The 22,505-nt window shown below is 35.1% G+C and overlaps 3 protein-coding genes across 9 annotated transcripts; 2 read left to right on the top strand and 1 right to left on the bottom strand.

Annotated features, from left to right (window-relative positions):
• The first annotated feature begins 485 nt into the window (after positions 1 to 485).
• Positions 486 to 1,304, top strand: LOC121265678. Its single transcript, XM_041169365.1, has one exon. The coding sequence runs from the start codon at positions 486 to 488 to the stop codon at positions 1,302 to 1,304; it is 819 nt and encodes a 272-aa protein (XP_041025299.1).
• A 5,450-nt stretch (positions 1,305 to 6,754) lies between these two features.
• Positions 6,755 to 9,898, bottom strand: LOC121264539. Of its 5 annotated transcripts, XM_041167776.1 has the most exons (3): positions 9,110 to 9,609; positions 8,965 to 9,019; positions 6,755 to 7,207 (listed from the first exon to the last, which is right to left on the bottom strand). In XM_041167776.1, the coding sequence occupies exon 3, from the start codon at positions 7,203 to 7,205 to the stop codon at positions 6,912 to 6,914; it is 294 nt and encodes a 97-aa protein (XP_041023710.1). In that variant the 5' UTR covers positions 7,206 to 7,207; positions 8,965 to 9,019; positions 9,110 to 9,609; the 3' UTR covers positions 6,755 to 6,911. The 5 variants fall into 5 exon arrangements, with proteins under 5 accessions (XP_041023710.1, XP_041023708.1, XP_041023709.1 ...); XM_041167774.1 differs by lacking the exons at positions 8,965 to 9,019; positions 9,110 to 9,609 and adding an exon at positions 9,792 to 9,898 and having other exon boundaries at positions 6,755 to 7,228; XM_041167775.1 differs by lacking the exons at positions 8,965 to 9,019; positions 9,110 to 9,609 and adding an exon at positions 9,792 to 9,892 and having other exon boundaries at positions 6,755 to 7,214.
• Positions 9,899 to 10,097: 199 nt separating this feature from the next.
• LOC121264538 (KH domain-containing protein At4g18375) lies at positions 10,098 to 21,771 on the top strand. 3 transcript variants are annotated; one of them, XM_041167771.1, is made up of 9 exons: positions 10,098 to 10,212; positions 10,666 to 11,273; positions 11,565 to 12,059; positions 12,638 to 12,877; positions 12,963 to 13,229; positions 14,368 to 14,423; positions 14,524 to 14,620; positions 19,507 to 19,664; positions 21,454 to 21,771. In XM_041167771.1, exons 2-8 carry the CDS (start codon positions 10,686 to 10,688, stop codon positions 19,636 to 19,638), a joined length of 1,875 nt encoding a protein of 624 aa, XP_041023705.1. In that variant the 5' UTR covers positions 10,098 to 10,212; positions 10,666 to 10,685; the 3' UTR covers positions 19,639 to 19,664; positions 21,454 to 21,771. The 3 variants fall into 3 exon arrangements, with proteins under 3 accessions (XP_041023705.1, XP_041023704.1, XP_041023703.1); XM_041167770.1 differs by having other exon boundaries at positions 21,431 to 21,771; XM_041167769.1 differs by lacking the exon at positions 21,454 to 21,771 and having other exon boundaries at positions 19,507 to 20,043.
• Positions 21,772 to 22,505: the final 734 nt, after the last annotated feature.

The following is a 22,505-nucleotide window of genomic DNA, read 5'->3' as shown; positions in this document are numbered from 1 at the left end:
TAATTTACACATCAATATGTGTGCGTTCAAATATATAGAAGGATAAAAATGATAAATCACATATTGATATGTTGTGTATAGATGATAAGTAGACTTTTTTATTTAATTTATAAGATTCAAATTTTAAAATTTATTTTTCAAATTAAATTATGATACATGGATAGTGTATAGTGTATGTAAAGACTTTTAAAGAAAATTATTCTTTCAAATATAATCATGTACACCCAAAGGGCCAAAATACAAGATCAAAATGTTTGGTAAATGGTACATAGTGTTAATTAATTAAGAATAAATAAGAAGCTTGGGGGGAAATTGCAATTTGTCTAGTTCAATTATTAGCCTTTTGATTATATAAGCCCTCTTCGTCATGCGGAACTCCTATACCTTTTAAAAAGATCTGCAAGAGCTACAAAGCCCCACTACCCGGCCCCCACAAGTACTCGATCCTCTCATCAACTTCAACGCTTTTCCTTATTTCCTTAAACATGACCAAACCAGCACCAAATGTAGCGGGAGATCATTCATTCTGTAACTCATCCAAAGGATTATATCCCCAAAAGGCCAAGGGAATGTCATTCTTTGCCTTTCTTCTCTCCACTTTTGTTTACATTTCTGTATTTTATATCTTCAATTTGTCTCCTTCCACTCTCTTCAACACCACCAAGTTTTGGTTCTTCATTACCAACACTCTCATCCTCATCATTGCTGCTGACTATGGTGCTTTCTCTTCATCCAAAGAGGAACAAGGTCTTTACGCGGACGAGTACATGAATATGCCTAGCAAAGTGAAAACTAGTGTTTCATCCTTGGTTTCACAGTACCCGGAAGTTGTTGATAAAGAAACCAATCGTCCCGAGATCAGATCGAAAGAGGTTGTCGTTTGGCATGAAAAGAAAATAATAACTCAGGAAAGCGATTCGTTCCCAGAAAGTAATATTCCGCATGAGGTTGTGACCAATACAGATCATTCGGAAAAGCATGATCATGTTCATCATGATGAAGATTGGCAAGAAAAGAGGCCGCATGAGGTCCTTACTCCGAAAGCTGATCACAAGATTCATTCAAGAACGTCCTATCGTCGAGTTAAGTCCGAGAAAGCGAGACGGGTAGTGATTGACGAAAGCAAGAACGAAATTCGAAGGAACAGTACAGAGACTGCCAAACGTGAACCAAACCTCGAAGAAAATGATCAGTTTTCAACCATGTCCGATGAGGAACTGAACAGAAGAGTTGAAGAGTTTATTCAGTGGTTTAATGGACAAATCCGGCTTCAAGCAACTAGAAAGTACTCCGGCGAAATTTAAAATACCAGAGAAGAGAGAAAAAAAAAAATTTCCCGATCGAATAATTAATATGAAGATGGAGAGATCGAAGTAGCTAGATTTTCAGAAAAACAGTTGCTTGCTTTTTACTTAACGTTGTAGTTTCTGTCTTGTTTGCTTTTTTTACTTGTCTCTTAGTTTATTGTTATTATCTTTCAATGGTTAGTGTAAACGCTTTAGACTGTTAATTGCATGAAGAGCTGTCTTTCTCTCTACAAGGTTTCTAGCTAACTGTTCTTTTCCTTTAATCTTCAACCATCCTCTAAATTGATTAATTAATGGCATTTTATAGGCTTTTATCTTTTATATACATGCTTGTAATATACAATATGAAGTCAACAAATACTTACACGTATTAATTATCAGAGAAGTAATATATATATATATATATATATATATGTCTGTATGTATATATATGTATGTATGTATGTATGTATGTATGTATATGCATGTACATATATGTATATTTGCATGAATAGGAAAATAATGCTTGGACAGATAAAATGCATATATGGTGTGAATTTTGATAAAATTAATCTTTAAACTTTTGTTTGAATAAAAAACAATTTTTATGACCTTTTATCCATTTAAAAAAATTCAGAAAGTTAACACACCATTTAAATTTGGATTTGTTATATATATATATATATATATATATATATTCATAGCAAAAATACCGAAAAACCCCAATATTTTTATGCAAGTCGATCACGCGCGTTACAAATTTTCATATCAGCGATTCAATGGTACTGCTGCATGCTGCATGCATTTGATACACTATCAATAAACAGCCTTGCAAATATATTTATCTTTTGTACGTACGTTAATAATTTGATCAGTTTTTCCTCTTTAATTTGCCTCATGTTATTATATATATATATATATATATATTTATCTGCAAATATAAATATATTTATCTCCAAATATAAATATATTTAATTTGCAAATATATTTATCTTTTGTACGTACGCTTATATATATATATATATATACCCTTAAGCTTAATGTGTGTTTGACAAGTCATGAGTGTCGTACATGAGTTTGTTGATCGACAACCATCTATGCGTAACTTTTAGAACCAACCAAATTATTATTTTGCGAAGTAAATTAAAAACCTTCACATATAATTAGCTTAAGCCTTAATTAATATTGTTAATATAACCTTGTATTAATATTTAAGGTATATATGCAAGCTGCTTTTGTTAACTTGGAATCTATCTGTCAAAGCTTTTAATCTTTACTCTTTTCCCAGCCTCATGATCATGATCATGATTATATAAATTACATGCAATGCCAGCCTGCATAATTAAACAGTTTAATTAATTAACGTAAAAAATTACTATGCATGAGTACGTGCTTAATTATTATATAATAATATATATTACATCATATATCTGACATCATTTTAACATTTTAAATCGTGAAAACGAGATCATGTTAGAATAATATATAACACTTATATATATATATATATTTTCTGCGATAAGCCTGGCCTGATGATTATTTTTTATTTGGACTAATTAATATATATTATGCTTGATTAATAATGGGTCCACAGTGTGGAATCAATGCCGGTTCGTACGTACACAGCGTTAAATTATATATAACATATATGATCAATATATTTAAATTAATATTTCCCTCATTAGGTAGTTGCGAGTACATATATAGACATATGCCTAATTACCCATGTTACTGTTTATAAATTAATATATATCGTTGTTTGTGTTGGATAAATATTTTAGAATTCCGCGAGCCAAAATTAAATCACTTGTTATATAAAAAGCCTTATAGACAACGTACCTATTATATTCATCGGAGAAAAATAGTGCAGGAGTTTGGGTTCAATATTCACTCTTGCTCTTATAAAAATTAAATAAATAAATATTCACTCTTGTTTTATATTATTACGATTAAATGCATGCATGCCTAGCTATGAGTTAATTAGAATGAATATAGAGTAGTGCAGACCATAACTATAATATTAATATTCTAATTTTGTTAATTATAAAATAATAGAATTACATAATTCTTAAATGAGTCGCTATATACGTGATGATATAAATTGAACTCATATCACTTTAATGCTCATCATGGTATTAGGAGCTTTAATTATTAATCCACTCGTCATGTTATTTTGAACTTAGAACCGGACTTTGCATGCATGTAATTTTCATGAATCTTAATTTGAAACCACGACTTTACAGCACATGATGTTACATAGTTTTATGGGAAAAAAAAGTGATCCTTGAGGTTTGAAATTCTTTATTACAGAAGTATAAGTTTCGTATATATTTTGGGAATCAAAGCCCATATATTAATATATATTGACGCATATTTTTCTAAGTCAACCGAAGAATATTAAGCATGCATGCATCAGATATTAGACCCAGTACGTACCCAATTATCAACGATCGATCGAGCTGAATTATATAAACACATGATCATGTATTTAATTATTAAATGGGAAATTAATGGCCGGGTTCCTATATATATGGCTATGATTACCCATCCCCACTGCGCACTATATTGTGTAGAAATATTAATTTACGGGTGCATATAATACAAAGTCGTGTTTCATAATTACAGGAAAATGAAAGGGACTAAATTCTTCTTCAAATCAATTGATTTCGATGAAAACCTTTCCATGCGCGTTGATTTTTAAAACTCTCACTTCTGTAGCTTAGAGTAAACGATACACGCATAATTATTTTTTGCATGAACAATTGATTTCCAGGAAAATTCTTACACGCATCAATTTATGAAACTCTCACGGCCTATATAATAATCATTTAGAAAATAATATATACACGCATAATTATTTGAAACCTTCCAAAGTACCTTGAAATGTCTCCTTTTTTTTTTTTAGTAATTCTTCTTGTCCTTGTTGGAACACATGTAGAGAGAAATATATTCCCTTTTTTTTTTTCTTTTGCCTTTGGTTATATTGATCACGATTGAATACTTTAAGAAAAATAATATTTACAGTCATAAAGTGTGTAAATTATGTGCATTCCTTTTAAAAAAAGTGGATAAATCTATGACCTACATAAAAAAATAATTTTTTAATGATAGTCTCCAATTTTTTTCAAAGAGAGTGTGCAAAATTTACACACTCTAAAACTGTATCTAATATTACTCTTACTTTAAAGCAAACTCAAGGATCCCCTTATTGATATATAAAAAGCAATATTCTCAATCTTCAAAAATAATAGAAAAATGTTATCAATCATCTTGTAAGTAGGTGGGGCTTGATATTGTTCCAACTTTCCTTGGTGAAATGTCTTGATCCGAGCAAAATTGATCTAGAAATTGGCCGGCAGCTACGTTTGGGTATCAAGAATATTGCAAATATTTTTCAGAATACTTCACTATTATTTATTATTTTATTATTATTTTTCACATACTTTTTACTATTATTCATTATTTTTTACTATTATTTAATATTCAATTATTACTTTTTTCATTATTTTTTTACTACTATTTACAACTTTTCTCGTACTTCTCACTATCCAAACGTACTTGGATGGACAATCTTAACTTAATGGATGCTATTAAATTGATTTCCTAAAATCTTAGGTGTATATATATTTAATAATAATAATAATAATAATAATAATAATATGTATGTATGTATGTATGTATCATGTATGTATGTATGTATATGTGTGGGGGTGTGCGGGCTGTTATCACACTCAAGAATAAGAAAAATTCTTTTCATCAGTCGCTATTCACTACTCCACACCCCAGATCTTATGAAAAAACTGTAAATATAGGACGTGAGAGTGAATAGTAGCTGATGAGTAGAATTCTTCATTCTTAAAAATAAAAACTATATTGCAAAATACAAGTTAATTTTTTGAATAATAATCATCATGCTTCAATGTGATTGCGTAATTTATTTAACGACGCATGCGGTAAGGTTCAAGGAAGTAAGGTTCAAAGAAATTTAGTAATCAAGTCTATGGAAGACGGCCAAAATTAGTTAATACATGAGGTCAGGCCGCAAACTTTGATTATAATCAATAATCCTCTTATATTTATTAATTTCGGAGCGAGCTAAGATATAGGAACCAGACATGTCACACATTGTTGACCAAAATAAGATGCGGACTTGAGATTTTGTTTTCCAAAGTTGTCGACAAGAAAAAGGAAAATGATAGGGATCCGCTGGTGGATTCCCATTATTTATCCCGCTCCAATATTTTATTTTATTTTTTAGTTTTTTTTTTTATATATATAGTGATTAAGAAAATATTGTTTAATAATATTGTGATTTTTTTTAATATCTAAAAGTGTTAAAAATGATGTTAAATATTTAAAGTGTTTTCTTCACATCATTTTTTAACATTTTTAAATATTTTTAAAAAGGAAAAAAATCACAATATTATTAAATAATATTTTCTTAATCACTATATAAAAAAGAATTAAAAAAATAGTGGGATGCTTGATCGAGATATTGAATAGTAGTAAAAAATAGATGAAAATTAATAAATAATAAAAAAATAGGTGAAAAATAATAATAAAATAAAAAAATAATAATGAGAGTAGTTGTTTGTAGGCGCTGGTTGCAACTCGGACTTAACCTCGCAAATTCAATTGAATTTCCCAACCCATCATTTGATTCACTACCCCATTTCATTTGCTGCACACGTTTATAGAGTCCCCTTCAAATGCCAGCCATCATCTATCTTCGAAAAGGTCGTCCTTCGTATGCAAATTAAAGATTTTGCGTGTTTCTTTCTAGCCATCGATAATCTCTGGTCGCCACAAATATAAAAGAAATTCATGCTCGATCTTCTGATTTAGGGATCTCAAGAATATTTGTCAAAGAATAATATTAGATATAGTTATAGAATATACAAGACCTGCACATTCCGTTTGAAAGAAAAAAAATAAAGTTTACTATTATATTCTAAAACTGCAAATATCATTTTTTATGTGATGTGAAAGTTTTTCGACTCAAATTCCTCTAAAATTGTTGCCGAGTTCAAGAAATGAGGGCTAGTGCTTTTTTAAAAAAAAAAAAATTCCGGAGAAATGGACGGTCCCTTCTTGGAAAGATACTTCACAATGTTATAACATAGCATACACTTTCTCATCATGAATCTTTACACCCAAGCTGAGAATTTTGGACTCGATTTTTATGCCTTGAGATTGTTACGACTCTCATATCCATGAAACTTGATTGAGAAGTGACTGAAAGAAATATCCATAAATGCATTCTCATCTCCTCCAAAGTAAATTTTTTCTTTTCGTTTCCCAAGAGCCCTTCTAGTTTCTGCTTCACCTTTCCTTGAAAGGTCAAATTCACAACCTTCACCATAGTTCAAGGTACACATTCTAAAACACTTGTATGCTCATGACCGCATGGAAACACAATAGGTAAAGAAACAAATATTGCGTAGCAGTGTATGCATACGAACCTAGAATGCCTGCAAAATCATGTCCGTTTCTGTCATTCATCATATCATTTCACACAAAAATCGTAGGGGTAACGTCTCATTTCTTCTACATTGATTTGGGAAAATAATTTATGAAATTCAGAACTGCTCTCAATTCCTAAAATTTTAGCAATGACAATTGCTCTCAATTCCTAAAACGGCAAGAGGAAGGGATGAGAATAAGACCGAGGCACCGCTGTTCCATGGGAGAAGGGGAGGAGCGTTGGGTGCTACGATACTCCACAGCATCTTGGAGAATGATGTTTCCTTGCTTGTCAATGCAGTGGAAGGTGCCCAAGAAAAACCGTCCATCTCTAATTCCCACCAGCATTCGACGAAACAGCAGATTCCTTACACGAGTTACAGGGTCCGAACTGTTTGAGTTAGACCCATTAGCACTCTCTGGCTGGGTCAAGGATTTCTCCACTTCTTGATTCATGTCTGGGCACTTGAATTAAAACACTACTTAAAATACAAGAAGAAAGGATTTAAACTCTTTTGCTTGCTGACAAGCCAAGATCATTAACAATATAGAAACAAGCTTAAGCTTGGGTCACAAAATCAGCAACGGTAATGTACTGACCACATAAGCTACCTTCCAACACAGATTATAGAAAACCAAGAAGTTATATGATTTGCTTGGAGAGTACCGAAATATAATCTTCATGAAAGAAAGAAACGCTCCCGTGTTCTAAGATGTCAAAACATAATAAACATTTTTATATTTTGTCCCTCATAGATGATCCTTCCAAGCACCACATAAAGTTTAAAGTATGAGGTCAGTTAAGACGAACTTGGTTAAAAACAAGCATGCAACAGTCAAAACTTCCATTATAGACATAGTGTCTGATCAAAACTGAATAAATGTTGACCTATAGAGATAAGGCAAAGAAGATGCACGGAGTCCATTGGGCAAACCTAGCAGGGCAGAAGTAGTAGGTATTATATTAAAAAAGGAAGGCTCATGTTTTCAATTGGACGGTATATAAATTGTCTGCGAAAGAATCCCAATTATATAGAGGGCTGCCCGGATGAATGGAAAAAGCTATTGGGCCCCAAGAAGCATAAACAAATAAAAAATGAATGACTATTTCAGGTTGCGGAGGTGGTAGAGTTGTCAAGTATGTTGGAAAGATTGTTTGTCCACATCAGAATGGAGAGATAAGGCATGCTGCTATGTGTCCTGTGTGGTGCATTTGGGAAGAACAAAGTGCTCTATTTAGGAGGCAGGGTGCTTTTAGTGATCAATATGACATCCCTGTTGCTCAGACCACTTTGTTAGAGGTTGACGACATTGAGTCACCTCTCCTTTTCTTCATTATGAGATTGTTTGTATCTCTCAGACTTTTGACATCATTCCCATTTTTTATTCTCTCTCTCTCTCTCTCTCTCTCTCACACATGGAATTTCTCACATCTACTAAGTCCTCTGTAAGAAAGATATGTTGTTCAAGTATGCAGAAAAAAGTTAATGAAATGCAATTTCTGCAAAAGTGGAGTATTTCATACAGAAACCACAGTACATAAAACCTAGGATGTTTATCTTAATCCTTACTTACATTCCTATTTGAGCAAGCAATGCATGCCATTTTGACATTTGATCTTATTTCACCATAGAAAAATAAAAATGGCATGATTGAATTTGAATGACGTAGATAAAAAGCAATAGAAGAGGTAACATAGACAATAGACTGTCTTCTTTATTGTCTTTTTTTAATAGGTAGATAATTTTTTTTTTCTTTTATTGTCTTAACAGTGTAGACAGCAATGCAGAGCCAACAAGGCCTGTGGCGCCTGACTTTTAGTATGATGCAACAACCCCAACTGAGAGGAGAATAAGATCAAAGTCTCCAATGGTGCTTAAAAATTATGGTGTATACGAGACCAACTAGCTAATCAAAGCACCACTAAGCTGAATAAATTATTGGCAAATTTGAAACACTGCCAAACTTACTGGATCAGAAACTGGCCAGGACATGAAAGGTGATCAAACTAAAAAATGTGTAAAGACTAGCAACAACAATCCAAAAGAAGGCTAAGAAAGAAACTCATCCAGAAAATCGTTTTGGCCATACTGATTAAAATGTAAAGAAATATATCAGGAAGTTTGATAGGGAGTGAAATATCAAAATCCTAAAAATTCTTCTATTTATTTCCTTCCACATGCACCAAAAAAAAAAAAAAAAAAAAAAGACTTGCCACATCCTGTGTACTTGGGCTTTGCCTACTTCTATGAATAAAATTCCTTGATTACCTATAAAAAAAAAGAGTTATGTCTTAGGGAGGAAGCACAGGAGGACTATATAAGATTTGACTATTTGAGCACACAAGAAATTATCTTTACGTCACCGTTCCAAGCACTGCAACCAATCCGTGAGTGCTTTCACTCCAAAGCCAATCATCTGCTCTCTTGCCAGTCATTGCCGGCTGTCTCAATTCAATGGTTCTCATTTTTACAGTAATCTTATACAAGCAAGTATCCGACACCATCAATCAAGACTAGTACAACAAGATCTTCTCCTTAAACCAAGTATTTCAAAATAATAATAATAATAATAATAATAACAAAAAAATAACAAAACAACCCAACAGAACCTTTTGTATGCAACACTGAGCCAGTTCTAATCTGTTCCCAATCTCCTCTTCAATATCTCTCTTCTTGATATCACTAGTTAAGGCAACACTAACTAAAATCTGTAATTTTTAGTGTTTTAGGAAAACTCCATCCTAATATACAAACGTCATGTACCCGATTCATACCAGAAACAAATCTCCCCAAAGATATAATTTACTTTGCTGTTGAAGGAAAATACATTACAGGTAGACAGCGGTGTGTATCAAAAGGAGCACCGGTTACATACTACGATTTAACTTACCAATTAACAGAAAAAGGAGCAAAATATTCCCAGATAATCCAATATTCACCCCAAGAAGAAAAGGAAAGAAAACACCAAAGAGAACTTGTGGGTTTAATCCAATTAATGGTAAGCATAAATGTCAATATTCAGAAAGACGGAGCTTTATACCTGTCGAGTCTGCACCGCGCGAGAGAGAGAGAGAGAGAGGAGAAGAAGTAGAAGAGCGGGCGACTTTGGTCGTTGCAGAACATTGTCGTACAGCCCAACCTTCTTTACCCGGTGGGAGGCGACGACACACGGAGCAGAAATTATTCCCCTGTGGTTCTATGCAAAAGCTGTACGAATATTTACCGTCGATACCTATCAGCTTATGCGCGACCCTCATATTTCTACTCTATTTTGACGGTTGTGATCTTTTGTAGACCGTAAGAAGTGAACAAGTCTATACGTACAAAACGACAGAAGCATCCAATAAAGCACTGTCGTTGAGGGAGAGAGCTAACTTAAGTAGCGTATCCAAAGAGGTTCACAGAAGACGGCATAACAGTCCCCAATCCCCCCCACCCTCTCGCTCTCTCTCGCAACCAGGGTACGTTTCTCTATCTCTATCCCTAATTTCTGTGCCTGTCTCTCTCTATTTTTTTTTTTGGTTTTGGGAAAGCATTCGGAGGTATAGAAGTTGTTTATTCAGGGTTAATTTCTCTAGTCTTTTGTGGATAACCGAATTGCTTTTGTCCGCCGCTTTTGAAGAATGAAAGTAAAAAGATCGTTTCTTTTTTAATTTCTGGGCAATATCTGTGGGGAAACTTGGTCTGTATAGTTCTTGATCGAGGCTAGTGTAGCCTCATTTCTCGAGGGTTTTTTTTTAAGTAACTTCTCCTGTCAATCTGAGCAGCTTGAATTATTTAATTTGCTTTTATTAGATTCAGTGAATACATGTAAATGGCTTGGGTGCATTTAGGTTGAGGTGCTAAAAAAGGGTTATAAAATGCATTCGAGTTGTTTTGGATGTATTAAGCTTGAATTCGTATTGCACTTTCAGGAACCAACTCATTTATAAATATGGGTGAGACCGGGAAGCGATCTCGTCCCCATAGGGACCGTGATGGGGACAACAAGAATCAGAAGAGACGGGTGAACGACAAAGATGACAAAGGCAATGATGAACTGGTTGTTTATAGAATACTATGCCCTGATGGGGTTATTGGAAGTGTCATTGGTAAGAGTGGGAAAGTGATAAATTCTATAAGGCAAGAGACACGGGCAAAAGTAAAGGTTGTGGATCCGTACCCAGGTGCTAATGACCGTGTTATAATAATCTACAGCTATGTTAAGGAGAAGGAAGAGGTTGAGGTAGATGATGAGTTCAGTGATAGGAAACCTTTATGTGCTGCTCAGGATGCTCTTCTTAAAGTTCATGCTGCCATTGCAAATGCTGTGGCTAGTGTGGCAGATTCTGACAAGAAGCGAAAGGATAAGGAGGAATGTCAGATTCTTGTTCCATCTAGCCAGTCTGCAAATATCATTGGTAAGGCTGGAGCCACAATAAAGAAACTGAGAAGCAAGACGAGGACAAACATTAAGGTCACGGCCAAGGATGCCACCGATCCAACTCACTCATGTGCGATGGACTTTGACAATATTGTCATGGTTGGTATTCACTATGGATCGGTCAATTTCTTTTTTTATTTTCTTTGTATTTGAACACTATCCTTTATCATTTAGATGACTAGATGTTGTCCTGGCTATGGAATGGTCAATTACATCTTTTGTTATGCACTGGCATCTAGTTCTACTAATTGGATCTTATGCCTAAAATGACATATATGTCTATGCCCCTACTCATGATTTTTGTCTCTGCGTTCACTTTCATCTTTGCAAAAGCTCTCTTCGAGTAAGTCTTTATTTATTTATTTAATTATCCTCTTATCATATGAATAGATTAGTGGTGAGCCGGAGGCCGTGAATAAAGCTCTGTTTGCCATTTCTGCAATTATGTACAAGTTCACTCCTAGAGAAGAAATTCCTCTGGACACGAGTGTACCGGATGCTTCTCCAAGCATTATCATCCCATCAGATATCCCTATTTATCCACCAGGTGGACTATATCAAAGTGCAGATCCTATTGCCCCTCATAGATCTGTTCCTCCAATCGTAGGTGCTACAAATGTACAGGATCTCCAGGGTTATGCCGATACAGGGAATACATGGCCTCTTTATTCATCTGCCCTTCCTGTGGTGTCTGGGTTCAGTGATGCCTCACGAACTGAGGAGTTAGTTGTAAGAGTACTGTGTCCTTTTGACAAGATTGGGCGTGTCATTGGCAAAGGAGGGGGTACTATTAAAAGTATAAGACAGGCTAGTGGTGCTCATGTTGAAGTTGATGATACCAAGGATGATCGTGATGAGTGTATCATCACGATTACTGCAACAGAGGTACAGTTAGGCTTTATGGTTTTTCAACTTTGATTTTCTTTCTTCTTTAAAAGTCTCAAACAAGATGAGGCATGGGTCGGCCAGTTTGCATCTAATTCTGGTTTGTATAGTGATACGTCCATTTTGTTCTATTTTGTAGTTGATTGCTCTGTTAAAGGTTGGCGATACAATGAAATTTTATATTTGAGAACTATTGCTTTTGCAGGAGAGGAATTTTTTGAAAGTTTTTCTCTCTTGTTCTTTTTCGTAATTCATATACCTTGCATGGGCGGGCACTGTTTTCTGTTCCTTTCTCCCATCCTTTTTTGAACTTAAATTGTGATGAATAGAAATTAGCTATCTTCTATGTCCTATATATTTTAGCTTTTAAAAGCTGATTCATCTTCTCTAATCACTGGTAAATTTTGTTTGGTGTATTATTGAATTACATTCAATCTACAAAAAACAATATATAGTGCGATGGTATTCATGTACTACTAGTTTAACATCTACTTTCACTCTACTCATACAATATATGGCGTGATGGTATTCATGTATTACTATTTGTTTAACATCTTGAATTTTCTTTTTCTTGGCAGTCACCCGATGATCTGAAATCCATGGCAGTTGAAGCTGTTCTATTGTTGCAAGGAAAGATCAATGATGAAGATGATGACACTGTTACTATCAGACTCCTTGTTCCATCTAAGGTCATTGGGTGTATTATTGGAAAAAGTGGGTCAATTATAAATGAAATCCGTAAGAGAACTAAAGCTGATGTCCGTATCTCAAAGGGTGATAAGCCTAGGTGTGCTGATGCAAATGATGAACTTGTTGAGGTTTGTTTTGTGGAGCTTTTCTAAGTTGTGTTTAACTATTTCTCATTGATATGCCTTATTTATATTTAACCTTTTCCTCAATTAGGTTCTTGGAGAAGTTGGCAGTGTTAGAGATGCACTTGTCCAGATTGTTTTAAGGCTCCGTGATGATGTCCTCAAAGATAGGGATGGTGGTCGTAACCATACTGCTGGTGCAGATTCTCTATTCTCTGCTGGTACTGGACTCTCGGTTCCATCTGTCTTGTCTTCTGTTCCCCCTGTTGCTCCTTTTGGATATGATCAGAGGGTTGAAAGTGGAAGTAGCTTGGGCATGCTTTCTTCAAGCAGCCTCTATGGATATGGATCTTTGTCGGTATGTTGATGCTGTTTGTTTTATTTTCTTATACCATAATTGTCACCAAAGCTTCCATCATCATTATAACTTGTCTTTATCATTGTTCTTTGCTAGTAATGATAAACTTTTCAAAATTATCTACTTCTCACAATCTGTAAATAGCCGGGATTCCTTTGGTGCTCATCTTGGAGTTTAAATATCATTCAATTTTACTTTAAAAAAAAAAAATATCATTCAGTTTTTAAAAGGACTGATTGGTATAAGATCTTTATAAAATGATTTGCATCTTTTTGACGGATGACTTACTTTCAATCACATTTAGCATTGGGCTCCTGCGATATGGCACTTGTCTCTGTAAGGGGAGCAGATGGTTTCTTTCGTCGCTTTGCCCAAATAATTTTAACACTTTTTATGCATATTTGTCTGTCTTTCTGTCTGATTATAATGAGCCACCAGTTATTTATTAGTCCCTATGCAGCATAGCCTGACCCTCCTTTCTCCCTTTGTTGCGAAGGCTGGAAAACTCTGTATTTGTAGGAGCTTCTCATTGTGTTGAAGTCTTATGATACTCCTCAGTAGCCCCTTAGGATCTAAGTGTCTCCAGTGCTTGTTGAATAGCATCCTATGTTCAAGTAGCCTGTAAAATGTTTACTGATAAAAATTAGTCTGTAAAATTGCCATGGTAGTACTATAACAATAGTGAGTTTTTTTTTTTTTTTTTCTTTTTATCAGTAAACAAAATTTTATTGATCATAAGATAAGCAAAAGCCCAAGCAAACAAGACACATGCAAGAGCATTGCCTGTGCATGCTACTTTAGTGATACAAGAAATTCATGAAAAATCATCCTATTAAAATCAATTACAACTGACCAATAGAATAGCATGAGTTTAAAACCTTGCAGTGGGTCTGTTCACTTACGTGCCTTTGATTTGTGTGTTTTTATTTTAAACTGGTTTTCTTTAACTTGTTGGCTGCCTTTTGATTCAGTTATTTTGAAGTTGATGTTTGATCTAAAGATAAAAGCTTCTCATATTCTGTTAAATACCAGCTACTCTATCTCTGGTTGATATGGATTTCTGATTCAAGTAAGTGGTCTAATTTCTTCTTACTGCTTTTGTTATAATTCATTTTTTCTTTGCTCTTTCTTTTGATAGATGGGTGAAAATGGCTATGGATCCATGCCTTCATATTCATCCAAGCTGTATGGAGGGTCAGTATATTATTTTTATGATATCTGGTCTTGAAGATTTTGTCCTTTGGGTTTAATACATTCAGTTTGGCTCTGCCTATAATTCCATAACCCCATGCAGGTTGCCTTCCCCTTCAACACTTGAGATTTTGGTCCCTGCTAATGCAGTGGGTAAAGTGATGGGTAAAGGAGGGGCGAATATAGCCAACATTCGGAAGGTTGGTTCAAATTCCTATATAAGATTCACATTTCTGATTTTTAATGAAGCATATTTAAGATGAGAAAAAATGAAGCAGAATTGTTGACGCTCACCTTTTACGAGTTGATATACTATGCTTGATGTTGTGCTTTTCTCATACTTGGCCTTTCCCAATATGTCCCGTGATTGAAATTGTGATTTTATACTTAAGCAAGTTGATTTTTTAAAATTGTTGGTGTGGAAATAGGAATCTTTTTTTTTCTTTCTTTTTTTAAAGAATAAATTCTCAATATGTAGGGAAGAAGCGTAATAACATATTTATGACTCCAAGAATAATATCTCAAATTGAGTATAGGAGAGTGGTGAATGGTATCCCACATTGCTTGGAAGGGAGGGCCGTTATTTCCAATGACTCCTATTGTAGCATTGAGTAGTCCTTTTAAACTATAAGCTCAGATGTGGCTTGAGCTTTTTCTACAAGAGCCAATTCTTTGCCGTAGGTGTGGAACTTAAGCCATGCTACCTATAATGGAATGACTCGATGAGGATGTTAGGGATTGAAGTGGGGGAGGTTGTAATACCTCCTCGGATCGAGTATACGAGGATTGTGAATGAGATCCTACATTGCTTGCGAGAGAGAATTTATCGCAGTTTATAATTTAAATGGGTTCCAAATTTAATACGAGTCCTTTGAAGTATAAGCCCAAATATGGTTTAAGCTTTTTTTTTTAGTTGTTACACCAAGTTCTTGGACCGTAAGGACGCAGATTATTCGTTAAGACCCTTTGGTCGAATTTGGTTTGGATATTCTTTTTAAGATTCTTGATAATCCTATCAGGATTCCTGCATATAATCTTGTTTTGTTTCAAAGCTCATTGGAATCTAGATGCCGGAGGGCATCCCCATTCCCTTAGAATTTCAGTTTGTGGAAATATGATATTTCGGTAGATACCCAATCACATTTCTGGAGCTTGGGAAAGTTCTAATTTTGGTAAAATGATAGTATTAACCATCGTTTAATATACTTATCATCATTCTCTCATTGATTGCTTGATCACTCCTCTCCCTCCCTCACCCTTCTTGATGCCAAGCACCACCACTAGCTTCTTTTTTTCGTTTTTAAATCTGTCAGTGGCATCTATCTTGATAATCATTTAATATACTCCCTTCCTCATTCTCTCATTAATTGTTTGATCACTAGTCTCCCTCCCTCACCCTTCTTGATGCCAAGCACCACCACTGGCTTCTTTGCCAACTGGTTGCTTCATCCCTATTCTGATCTTGGTTTTAATGAATGTATTTTTGCTGTTTTTAAATCTGTCAGTGGCATCAATCTTGAATAATTTCATGACGTTTCCTTCTTTAAATCCCACCATGGTGACCAAGATGGCCTTTCTGTTGGGCTCAAAGTAGCTCATCATGACCGACTTTCTTGCCATTCTCAAAAGAGCTTGATGGCAAAATAAGTATTCTTTCACCCAAATATCTTGGTTTTTCTGGAAGCGTGAGGCTATTCTTTTCTTCCAGCTGTTTTTTCACTGAGAGTTGGAGTAGGTTTTTTTTTTTTAATCCTTATCGGTTCATCTAAACTGTCATATATTGCAATACGGGAATGGAGTATAGGAAGGTGATGAATGGGGTCCCCCATTGTTTAAGAGAGAGGTTCTTGTCGTTTATAGTGATTCGTAGGGGCTTCAATTGTGTAACATTTTGTATAAACTCAGATTTGGCTTGGGATTTCCTTTGGTCGTTACGAAGGAAATCAAAGCCAAACTCAACAAAAAGTGTGGGACTTGATCTGTGTCACCTATGATGGAATGTCATGATGAGGACGTTAGGAATTTAAAGGGAGGAGATTTTATACCTGTATTGAGTATAGGAAAGTTGTGAATGGTTCTTGGGATGAAGAAGTTCTTGCCTCCCTGGGAATTCTTGTGTTGCACCTCTCATTTTTATTTTATTTTTACTTATTCAAAAAAAGAAGTTCTTACCCTTCATAATGGTTTCCATTGGCTCCAATTGTAAGCTTGACTAGTCCTTTTGAAGTATGGGTCCAAGTGGCTTGGGCTTTCCTTGGGTCATTACATATGTTTTTTTTTATAAGTAAGAAGAATTTATTAACCCACATAATTAGGCAAAGCCCAAGTATACAGGAAGTATACAAGAGAAAAACCTAATTACAAGCTAAGAGCTGTGAAAACAGCAAAAAAGTCATTAAAACTAATCCCATTCAATACAATAGCCGAAGCCCAAAGTAACAATGTACTAAAGAAAAAATCTCTAAACCCTGCCATTGAATGTTCCCTATTATCAAAACAGCGGCCATTCCTCTCATTCCAAGTACACCACACTAGACATAAAGGCACCATCTTCCAAACAGCCATGATTTGATGATTGCCCCGAATTCCCCTTCAACATGACAATAAATCTACCACCCTCCTATGCATTACCCATGAATACTAAGCCTAGTAAAAATTCCACTCCATAAAGCCTTAACCACGTCACAATGAAGAAGAAGGTGGTCCGCCGATTCTCCATTTCTTTTACACATAAAACACCAATCCATTATAATAAAACCATGCTTTCTCGGCTTATCTATAGTCAATATTTTCCCATGGGATGCCAGCCAACCAAAGAAAGCAATCTTGAGAGGAACATTGGTTCTCCAAATGCTCTTCCAAGGGAAAACAATAGAAGAATGGGTTGACATAACCTTATAAAAGGATCTGACTGAGAAATTCTTATTCCCTGAATCAATCCAGAGCAACCTATCCTCCCCTCCAGCCTTTAAATTCAGTGCATATAACACACTGTAAAATTCAGTAATTTCCCCCACCTCCCAATCCTGAACAGCTCTAATAAACCTCACAGACCATTGAAGACAACCAGGAGAAGTGTCCATATAATCAGCCACAAAAGCACCCTTATCCAGCACAATCCTGTAAAGAGAAGGGAAAGCATTCTTCAAAGCAACATCGTCGCACCATATATCGTACCAATATCTGATTCATATTCCCCTTCTCACCTCAAATCTGAAATTATTGAAGAAATCTCCCCATCCATTCCGGATAAATTTCCAAACACTCACGCCATATGCCCCACTTACTTTATTTGGGCACCAACCTCCCCAAATACTCCCATATTTAGCATCAATAACATTCATCCAAAGAGCATCCCTTTCCCTATGATACCGCCACAACTATTTTCCTAAAAGTGCTTTATTGAAGATTCTCAACTTTCTAACCCCCAAACCTCCACAAGATAAAGGGGTACAGATCTTATCCCACTTAATCAAATGGAATATTTTCTCGTCCTCTAAACCTCCCCACAAGAAATCACGAAAAATCTTTTCCACTCTATTTGCCACCCCTGCAGGCAAAGGAAATAAAGATAGAAAGTATTTCATGAAACGACAAAACCGGACTCCTTTCGTTCTTCATTTCTTACCAACTATGTTTTTGTAAAGATGAAGCAAATCAGCAGAAGCGGTCTAGGCAAAGAAAGAAAGTGACTAAAAAGACTATCCGTGGTCCCATCATCGAGAGCGGTGGGTATTTTTTCTTGTTGAGAAGGGTGAGAAAGAGAACTGAGGAAAAAGAATGGTTGGAATTGATGGTGAAATATGAGAATGGGCAATCTGAACAGTTAATGAAATTGGTACCAATGAGATTGACTTTTTTTCTATTTTTATTTTCTTTGAAACTCAAAATTCTTAAGAGTTTCAAATTTGTCTCCTCTGCAATCAATCAGATCATATAACTAATCAAGCAAAATTATTAAATTCCTAATCAATTATTCATGATAACTGCAAGGTGTTTATGCTGTGTAAAATTCTTTATTTGAGTTTATCTGGTACTATCATTTTCTTTCTTAACTCAATTTCATACTTCTGTCATATCAATAGTCTTGTTTTCAAGCAAAATTAGAATGTATGCTGTACTTCAAGTTTATCCTGTACAGGGATATTTTGAAAATACGGGGATGATTACTTGCTACGTTGCTACGCATTAAGATTTTTGGGAGTCCAAATGCTGGGGGCATATCGAATCCCCAAACCAAATGCTGACTTAGGCCCCGTTTGGTTCACAGATGGTCTCAACCCATCTCATCCCATCACATCCCATCTCATATCTCAACATCCAAACACCATTCAAATACAAACAATTTTCAATTTCAAATTTTTAACTTTTTCTTCTAATCATTACCTAATCATTACAATTTTTCCAAACTTCCAAACAAAACACAAAAAACAATTCAACTTTTTCAAATTCCAAAACAAAAATTATATTAAAAAATTATATTCTAACAATATATTTACTTTATAATATTTTTATTCAACTTTTTTTCTCTCCTTTCCCAAAACTCCATAAAACATTTTAACTCAAACCATTTCACTACTATTCACAAACTATCTCACTACTATTCACAGATTTCTCATCTCATCTCATCTGTGTAACCAAACGAGGCCTAAATGGTTTGCTTTGACTCTTTGTACTTCTGATGCCGTTAGGTTTGGTCATATTTGGTATACCGTGTCAATGTTCTTAAATATTTCGTTTGAGATGCTAGATTGTGTCAGAGATAGTTGTCTCAGTTATGTATGTATCTGTAATGGTTTTACTTATTAAAAAAATAAATGTATCTGTAATGGTTTTATGCAAAAAAAAAAATGGTTTTATGCAATATTAATTTTGGTGTTACATGGGATAAAAATGGCATCAAATGTATATAAACAAATGCTTATGTGCCTTGATGTTTCTATTATTCATCTGTGACTAAAGTCTCATGTTTTGTTCTGATTTTTCAAATTCTCACTAATTTGGTGTGGGACATTACAGAAAGCTCACTTAATTTATTGCGCAATTTCTGGAATGACTGACATTCTAACTCCTTGTTTCCCTCCAGATATCAGGTGCAATGATACAGATATCTGAATCCAAATCTTCCCGGGGTGATCGTATTGCCCATGTATCAGGAACACCTGAACAGAAGCGTGCAGCTGAAAACTTGATTCAGGCATTTATAATGGCCACCTGAGTTTTGAAGATGCTTCTAGATAGAAGGTGAATAGATAAATCTTGGAATTTTCTCCCTTGTGGTTCCCCTCCTTAGTTCGATTAGAGGGCTTCTTTTCTAGGCTCTTCAACTGGAATACTCCTGTTCTTCCATAGCAATGCCTACCGAGTCTGTGCGGGAAGATTCACTATCTTTATGTTTCAAGATATATAGGTTTCCGCTTTGTCGCTTCATCTCTTCTTCTTCTGCAATATCTTAGAACTAGTAGGATCTTTCTTTCCTTTCGTGTTGTTATCTGGCCATGTCTTTTTGACAAATGTGGAGTCCATCTTGTTTCCAATGCTTTCATACTCTATAAATTTGAGATTCATGTCAGAACCTAGTTTGGGGATGAGCATAATTATCAAACTTTTAATTTTTATGTTATTTTCTGGCAATTTGACCTCTCACTCTCAGATTCTTGATGGAAGAATCTTTTCTATCAATGACTATAGTGCCTTGTGGTTGGTGATGATACCTTCTTTCAATGTGCCCCTTGGTTTACATTTTTAGTGCCATGGGAAGAAAGGAAAATCAGCTTTTGCAATTATGTGAGCTCTCCCTCGGTGCATCAATCCATCTTGTGCCGCATCCTAGATATATAAGAATTGTTGCAAAACTAAATCATGGAAGTCGTTCGTCAAATACTATAACTTTTTTCTCGGCTTCTCTAGAGGCCCTGTTACATATACTTCTGTGTGTTTCATGCCACGTTTCTGACAACTCGCATATGCTCTGTTTCTGAATAGCCCATAGGGTGTAAATTTGGGAATCTAATTCCTCAACATGCTTTGAATCTCACTCAGTCTGCTGTTGGTAGAAATCATGATACCATACATTAGTATTTGTGGTCGTCCCCTTTACTCCTTTAAAGACAGTTGTTTAATTCTCCTTGGTCCCGACTAAAGAACACTATAAGCAGCTCTCGGAGATATTGCCAACCCTATTCGTTACGCAAGTGCCCATTCGTTACGCTAGTGCCCATCTGACTCTGAAACTTTTGGTTTCTCAAATAGATATAAGCTTTGGTATTAGGTATACCTAGTCCGAGAATTGAGACATGAACTTACAGTATCTTTAGAAAAATTGAAATTACCTTGATATTTTTTTCCTTGGTCGCTTCGTGATGGCAAACAGCTTACATTTCATTGAGATTTTGCTTTCTTGGAGTATATCTGGTTCTCTTGTGATGATGTCATACTCCGAAAATTTAGGTAATTTCGCACTATAGTGATAGCATTGTTGTTGGAACTACCTTCCAATTACATTCCAGGACCCTAATTTTCTGTAGAAAGTAATGTGTCCGAAATTTAATTATCTGTGGAGAATATGGCAACAATATGCTTGCCGCCATGTTGGGTCATTCTGGTTTCTGGTGTAGATCTATAAATATGACCTTCTCACCAAGATAGGAACCCCTTGAATATCAACAGCTATAGAGATGCTCTTTTCGGTAAGAAAATTCAAGAATTTCCAGCTAGCAAGGAGATGAAAGGCTTATAGGTAGCCATAATTCCTTGATGTGATAATAGAACATTGCCAACAAAGCCAGTTGAAATCTATTGTTCTTGCTTCCATCTCTACATCATAGCCAAGATAGGAGAAACTTCAGTTGTGCCTTGCACCATTATTATAGCGGCCCATTCTATTATAAAAAAATATATCCTTCATAGATATATCTTAACCCCGTGTTCTCTTATCAAAAAAATATATTTTAAGCTCTACTATTTCTTGTGCAAATGTCTGCATTCTCCTCTATGAATTCCCACACTAGATCAGTGTCAATGATATGGTCAGTGTCGATGTTAAGAGGACCAATGAAGTTGGTGTTTTGGTAATCATTGAGGGCTTGTAGTTGCACTATTTGTATTCGATGGTGATGGCAGTGGCAGTGGCAGTGGAAATACCTGTGTTTAATGCTTAGTGAATGTCTGAACTATATGTTCCTACTGATGTTATGAATGGCTGGTGAAAATGTAGCAAGGTGCATGTTAGTAGAGATTAAATGCTTGGAGTAGCCATTTCATGTAAATTTTTGTTGTCTGTTAATTTACTTGTAACATATAGAGTCAGAGAAACGAAATCAAGAATTCAATTAATATGCCTTCAGCTTTGTCATTTGAGCCCCTATTAATATTCCCCACCATCATTTCTGTTTGTAATTGGGTTCATAAGGTACTGGACATGTCATTATTATCTGAACGGTAAGGTTGAGAATGTGTGGATAACGACGATACATAAGAAGGTGCACTGTGTGTTGTACGTGTTATGGAAACAGAGGAAAATGTTAATGGATGATCTTGAATGTTGACTATTTTAACTCTTTAAAACAGGTACATAAAGTAAGAAAAAAAGTCCTTGATGTTAAAATATGATATGATTTAATTTGTTAGAATAGTTTAAAATGATTTTTTTTTTTTTTCCCTTTTGAATCAGATTGTCATATTAACAGCTAGCAACTTGTAGATATAATTTTTTGAAAAAATAAAAAAAGAGTTGAACACTTCACGTGCTTAATTTGTAACGAATGGTGTCCATGTGCATGTACCTGAGTTGGTACACGCAACATGACAAATTTTGTTGCTGCAAAGTGGAAATCCAACGTAAGGAGAGACGGTTTCTTGTCTCCGTCTGTTCACTTTTCTCGTTTTGTTTTATTAGCTGTCCATCGCTTATTGTCTTACAGGTAGAGCTGGGCTCCGTCTTCGATCAGGAGCGGACTCCGACCCTGATCGAAGTTGTCGGAGTCGAAGTGTCAATGCCACATAGAGTTGGCTGCCATCATCGAACAATGGTAGAGTCGACACTGCCAAAACTATCACGATGATATCGAGTCTGTACATTTCTAT

This window comes from Juglans microcarpa x Juglans regia, chromosome 5D (genome assembly GCF_004785595.1).
Source record: "Juglans microcarpa x Juglans regia isolate MS1-56 chromosome 5D, Jm3101_v1.0, whole genome shotgun sequence".
Taxonomy (NCBI): Eukaryota; Viridiplantae; Streptophyta; class Magnoliopsida; order Fagales; family Juglandaceae; genus Juglans; species Juglans microcarpa x Juglans regia.
The sequence above is the reverse complement of the archived record's forward strand: the minus strand, read 5'-3'. Positions and strand labels throughout refer to the sequence as shown.

Excerpts from the sequence above, each read along its gene's own strand:
- LOC121265678 (XM_041169365.1), top strand. The coding sequence starts at position 486 with ATGACCAAACCAGCACCAAATGTAGCGGGAGATCATTCATTCTGTAAC.
- LOC121264539 (XM_041167774.1), bottom strand. The coding sequence starts at position 7,205 with ATGAATCAAGAAGTGGAGAAATCCTTGACCCAGCCAGAGAGTGCTAAT.
- LOC121264538 (XM_041167771.1), top strand. The coding sequence starts at position 10,686 with ATGGGTGAGACCGGGAAGCGATCTCGTCCCCATAGGGACCGTGATGGG. Across the intron at positions 12,060-12,637 it reads TCACGATTACTGCAACAGAG|TCACCCGATGATCTGAAATC; the intron begins GTACAGTTAGGC and ends TTTTCTTGGCAG. Across the intron at positions 14,424-14,523 it reads TCATCCAAGCTGTATGGAGG|GTTGCCTTCCCCTTCAACAC; the intron begins GTCAGTATATTA and ends AACCCCATGCAG.